At 36.6% G+C, this 5,465-nt stretch overlaps 1 protein-coding gene across 2 annotated transcripts; it reads right to left on the bottom strand.

The window, feature by feature from the left end:
* Positions 1-320: 320 nt before the first annotated feature.
* LOC145774677 (cytochrome P450 2J4-like) lies at positions 321-4,922 on the bottom strand. 2 transcript variants are annotated; one of them, XM_082585970.1, is made up of 3 exons: positions 4,021-4,922; positions 3,102-3,424; positions 321-849 (listed from the first exon to the last, which is right to left on the bottom strand). In XM_082585970.1, exons 1-3 carry the CDS (start codon positions 4,886-4,888, stop codon positions 442-444), a joined length of 1,599 nt encoding a protein of 532 aa, XP_082442096.1. In that variant the 5' UTR covers positions 4,889-4,922; the 3' UTR covers positions 321-441. The 2 variants fall into 2 exon arrangements, with proteins under 2 accessions (XP_082442096.1, XP_082442097.1); XM_082585971.1 differs by having other exon boundaries at positions 3,102-3,418.
* Between the last annotated feature and the right edge of the window lie 543 nt (positions 4,923-5,465).

The following is a 5,465-nucleotide window of genomic DNA, read 5'->3' as shown; positions in this document are numbered from 1 at the left end:
GAAGATTGCCATCCCTATTTCCGCACTAAAAATTAGATCAAAACCGCTTTTCAGATTGCAGCAATCAGCAAATGTTTGACCTATAGACCCAAACACCTTTCCCAAATCAAATTAAAAACTTTCTGACTGTCTGCACTAACTTTGCTGTAAATTCTCTTCTGGTGAGCCTAGAGTGACCAGTGAAACATCATTGGAATCGGGAAGTGATACTCTAGCGCCATGTGACAAACAAAAGTTCAAAAAAGCAACTGCTAGATAGAGATAGTAAGTTTTGCGGTTTAAGAAATTTTAAGATTGCGCAAGATTTATTAAATGACCATGTTTAAACGACATCAATACAAGTTTGTACACAACCTTTATATTTATAACATTGTCGATGAAGGGGGCCCAAAAATAAATTGGTACCGGGCCCGAGAAATCTTGTCAACGGCCCTGGTTGAGTTATCGTTGCTGTGCAACAACTTCGAAAGGAAATGGCCGCAATACCACAATGTTTTCGCCATTCATGTCCGGTTCATATCCAGGTGGAAATGTAAAGGAAAAACGACGGAAAAGTATTACTGTTAAAATAAACATTTCCATTTTTGCCAGTTGCTGTCCAAGACAACTTCGACTGCCAGTGCTAAAAATCATCCAGTCGGTAGATTTAACAAACTTCCTTTTTTCATCAATGTGACGTTCAGGAAAAAACTTTTCAGGCTCTGGCCATCTCGCAGGGTCATGGTGGATAGCCCAAATGTTAGTCAGTATTATAGCATCTTTAGGAATTTGATAGCCCATTAAAGAAGCGTCACGAGAGGCCTTGTGAGGGATGTTGAGAGGAACAATGGGACGTATTCTGGATACCTCCTGCAGAAATCAAAAGGATCAGTGAGTGTATCACAAGCAAACGTAGTTTTAGAGTATTAGAAGCTTAACCTTGCGGTATTTTTCTAGGACGTTTCTTAATTTTATAGTAGGCTACTTTGCTTTAACTATTGAGTGGTCAAGAATAAAGCCGCATTAAACGTTTTACAGTTTAATGTTATTTTGGCTTAATATCGGTTACCTTCATATTACAAACAATCAGAGAAGCAGTAAGTTGAACACCAAACTATCAAACAACGTTCTCAGATTTTTAACTCATCTGAAATACGATAAATATACAATGTGATTTACTTTAGCTCCTGAAAAGAGTCAGACAAAAACCAACAGCTTGAGCTATGTGCAACTTTCTACTCGCAATTTTCCAGTTTTGTACCACCAATTAACTCTTCAAAATGTGATTTACAGTAGTAGATAACGGCTGCATTATAGTGTTTTCTTTTGCACCCATTGCGACAACCAGATATGGGCAAGATCACCAATATTGGTGATCTTGAAGATCAAGATCACCAAAAATAGGTGATCTTGAAGATCAAGATCAAGATCACCAAACTATGTGATCTTGAAGATTAAGATCAAGATCGTGATCTTAAAGATCAAGATCACTTTCAAGATCACTTTTTGTGTAGCCTACTTAAAAAAAAAATGAATTTTCGATCAACGATGTTGCAAAAAATAATTAGTATAAGCAACCTGGGTAAAGGTAGGCTATATAGTTGGTATTGCTAACTTTTACTTTTAACTACTCGATCGCTGGCCTAAGAATTGTAATAAGTTAGTGACTGTTGCTATTAGGCCTATCAATTGTTGACGTAGTTTGCGTAGAATCGCAATGTCACACCCAAGGCCGAGGTTAATTACAGTAGTAGGCCTACCAAAAAAATCGCAAAATTTGCAAATAGTTTTATACTTTTTATTTATAGGCTAATAAATAAATAAAAACAAACTTTGAACTGCATCAGACCCTAAAGAAATCTTGGTCTGGCTGATTTGCTGCAATAAACCACTTTACATGACCAAAGTCGGCTAGAGTCCAGATTTTTTAACACCGCCATTCTAGACTTTTGAAACATCTAAAATTGCGTCAAAGAAAGCAAACATTTTTTTAAAATTCACACATGGAAATTGTGAACAAAGTTTCATTTCTATTATACGTTAACATAAAGTACACGGAAGTTAACTTCTTTATTATCACCAACACAGAAAACTTTTTTAATTTTGAAATGGCAACACTGACCAGATTAGATGGAGACTTTTAATCGTCTTTTGTTGGACACATATCATATTAACAGTGGCTTAATGTTAGTAGTTGTCACTAACTACTTTGTACAGCACAAGTTCTAAAAAAATGCCTCTATCTAGGAAGTAAACTTCAATTTTAAAGTGATCTTGACCTTATTGTTCTTCAAGATCAAGATCACACAAAAAAAAAGTGATCTTAGATCAAGATCAAAATCACCAAAAAAAAGTGATCTTGAAGATCAAGATCACGATCTTGATGTTCAAGATCACTTGTGATCTTTAAGATCAAGATCACGTCCCTCTCTGGCGACAACATATAGTGCATTGCAATCAAAGGAGCGATGCAACAAACAACAGGAAGCAGAGAAGTGGCATATAGTCATCGAGTCAGCTGCTGCCCTTATTTTGGCATGCCATTAAAGTGTACAGACTAATCTGAAAACGTCCGTGGCTAGAATATTTGGTGGGCACTGTGGAAACTAAACGCAAGTTTTCTCCTCATGAATTTTGAACAAGACAAACTAATAAACAAAACCAAATCTCGAACAAAAACCTCTACAAAATATGCAACAGTGAACCATTATCTTGCAAGATCTCCACCATGAGATGGAACATGTTTGGACATCTTCTGAGACTTCACCAGGACTCACCTCCCCAGAAAGCCCTTGAATTTGCGATAATTGGCAGCAAAAAGTACCAAGGCCGAACCGGACGTCACCGTACCAACTTATTACAACTGCTGAGATCTGACATCAGAAAAGCTGGCCTGGGATCCCTGCTCAGCAAATCACATCTCCATCGATTGCAAAACATCGCAAAGGACAAAACAGAATGGAGATTCTATCAACCTTGTTGAAAGACTGATCGAAGCCAGCGTCTGTCAAACGATTTGGCTACACTGGCGGCGGAGACTGTTACAATAATAATAAACTAATAAAAAGGAGCAACGCATAAAACAAAAAAGGTAACCAAATTATACCTTTATATTTACCAACCTGAATTACTGCTCTGACGTATGGGAATTTTTCCAACATGGACATTCGTGGTATCCCGTTATGGCCAAGCACGTCGTGTATTTCTTCTTGCATTTTCGTTTGTACATCTGGGTGTTTACTTAAAAAAAGAATGACCCAGAGCAGCAGTGTGGCCGTTGTATCGCTTCCAGCAAGAAACAAATCTTGTCCCATTCCTAACAGCTGATCAACAGTGAACGATGAGTATCGCTTCCAACCTTTTGAGTAATCAAACAGCTCCGTTTCTTCAGATGCGCTGGTTTCCCAGTCTGAAGTGCTCAGTGCAGCATCAATGCCATCTTCAACTAAAAATATATTTAACAATTGCTGTAACCTTGACAAAATCTTTTAGCCTAAAAATAGCTTGCAACAATACGAAACATCAACGATTTCGTAAGTTCAACATTCAGTAGGTCGGTAGTTTACGATGGCCTTGACATCTTCTGTTCCATCTTAAATACCCCAATGAATATAAGGTTTAAGACATGGATGCTAAGAAAAGTAGATGTTGGATGGTTATATAGAAGATGAAGAAGAAGGAATAGGATGAAAATGTTAAGTTTTGTCATGTAAGAATTTTATTATAATCAAAAAGAAAGCAGAAGATAAGGATCTGTGAAAGTGGAGTCGCTGACTTAGCAACAGGTTACCACAAAAACATATAAAAAAAATGCTTGTTAAATTCTTGTTGCGTAAGCTACGTATATCATGTTTGCATAATTCTGCTTACAATAGAAAAATGTTAAAAGTGCTTTATGATTCGGAGATTAAATAAAGTTTTAGTAACTTGAGATTACGTGGATATACTGTACTTTTATTAATCTGATTAGTCGTAATCTTTCTGTTTATACTCCTTACAGAAACTTGTGGATTCCGCAATCATGCAACTATACAACAATACCTGAAGCCGAGTTCCCGTTAGCTTTATCCATTTCGTTTAAGAAACTGTCTAAGAAGTCTCTGGGGTCATTAAAATCACGTGATTTTTCATGTTTCGTCACTTCTTTCATGACTTCCGTTTTAAATCGAATACCAAATTCTTGACTGCTTTTCCAAATCCGAGAAAAGAAAGGAAGATGTCTCAAAAAAGGGGCAAACATCAATATTGCTGCCAAGGCGTGAGATGTGTCTGGAGTTGTTAATTGTGATATCAAAGCCCGAAAGTTTTCATTTTCTTTGGCAACGTCATGCCCAAATACAATACAAGATATAATGCTTGATATTGAATCGTAAATAAAAGGGCTTATATTTATTGCTTTTGATTTTCCTTTGATGTGATATTTTTCTATCTTTTCGCAGAGTTCGTTTGCAATTTCCAACAGTTTTGGCTCCAAGCTACGACGACCCATACCCAAGTCTCGAAGAGCATTCAAACCGAAACGGCGCTGTTCCTTAGTGAAATCCGAACTGTTCATTAGAACTATACCGGAGCCGGAGTGAGCAGGTAAAGATTGTGGTCTATCATTGAAACAATTGTTCTTGGCAAATGCCTCATAGGCAATTTCTGGGCTGCTTATTACAACGACGTCCGTAAACCCAAACTTAACCATATATAAGGGTCCGTACTTAGAAGCCCACTTTTGCATTACTTTTTCAGGAAATCTTCTCTCGAGTGATAACAGAACACCAATAAAAGGTATTCCATTTGTTCCAGGAGGACTATTAGGCGGTTTCCTACTCCACAAAATCCACGTCAACAAGCACACAGCCAGAGCCAAAGTTAACGGACTAATGACTGCATCAATTGTCACAAAATCAACAAACATCATTTTTCTACGTTAGCACAAGTTAAAATTAGGCTAATGTAACATACCTATCGACAAAACACAGCATAAGTAATTACCATTGCGCTATAAAGCAAGGGTAGATCCTGCAAGTAGGCTTAGTAAGGGGTGGGCTATTTTAACCAAATATAATCATGTGTATTGTGTAGGTCTACATTAATCCTACGTTGCTAATACACAGGGATATTTAAAGGTTTCTTTAAAAAAAAATGAAAACTATTAATACTACAAAAAGTGCTCAATGCCAAGCAAAAAGGCAAAGCAGAGCGAATTAAATCAAATGTAGTTATTACTATCTGAAGCCTTTACAAATTGTTTCACCTAACGGATCATCAGAAGGTCTGCAAAAAACATGTAAACAGTAAAGAATCGATAATTCTGAAGAGATATTAAATATTACAACTGTAATTTAATCTGCCAAAAAAAATCTCTAAACCTGTACTTCCTGAGGAGATATTAAATATTACAACTGTAATTTAATCTGCAAAAAAAACCTCTAAACCTGAATTCCTGAAAAGATATTAAATATCTTTTCAGGAATTCAGGTTTAGAGGTTTTTTTT

This window comes from Aplidium turbinatum, chromosome 7 (genome assembly GCF_918807975.1).
Source record: "Aplidium turbinatum chromosome 7, kaAplTurb1.1, whole genome shotgun sequence".
In the NCBI taxonomy this organism is placed as follows: domain Eukaryota; kingdom Metazoa; phylum Chordata; class Ascidiacea; order Aplousobranchia; family Polyclinidae; genus Aplidium; species Aplidium turbinatum.
Note: the sequence above shows the minus strand (reverse complement) of the source record. Positions and strands in the feature narration are given on the sequence as shown.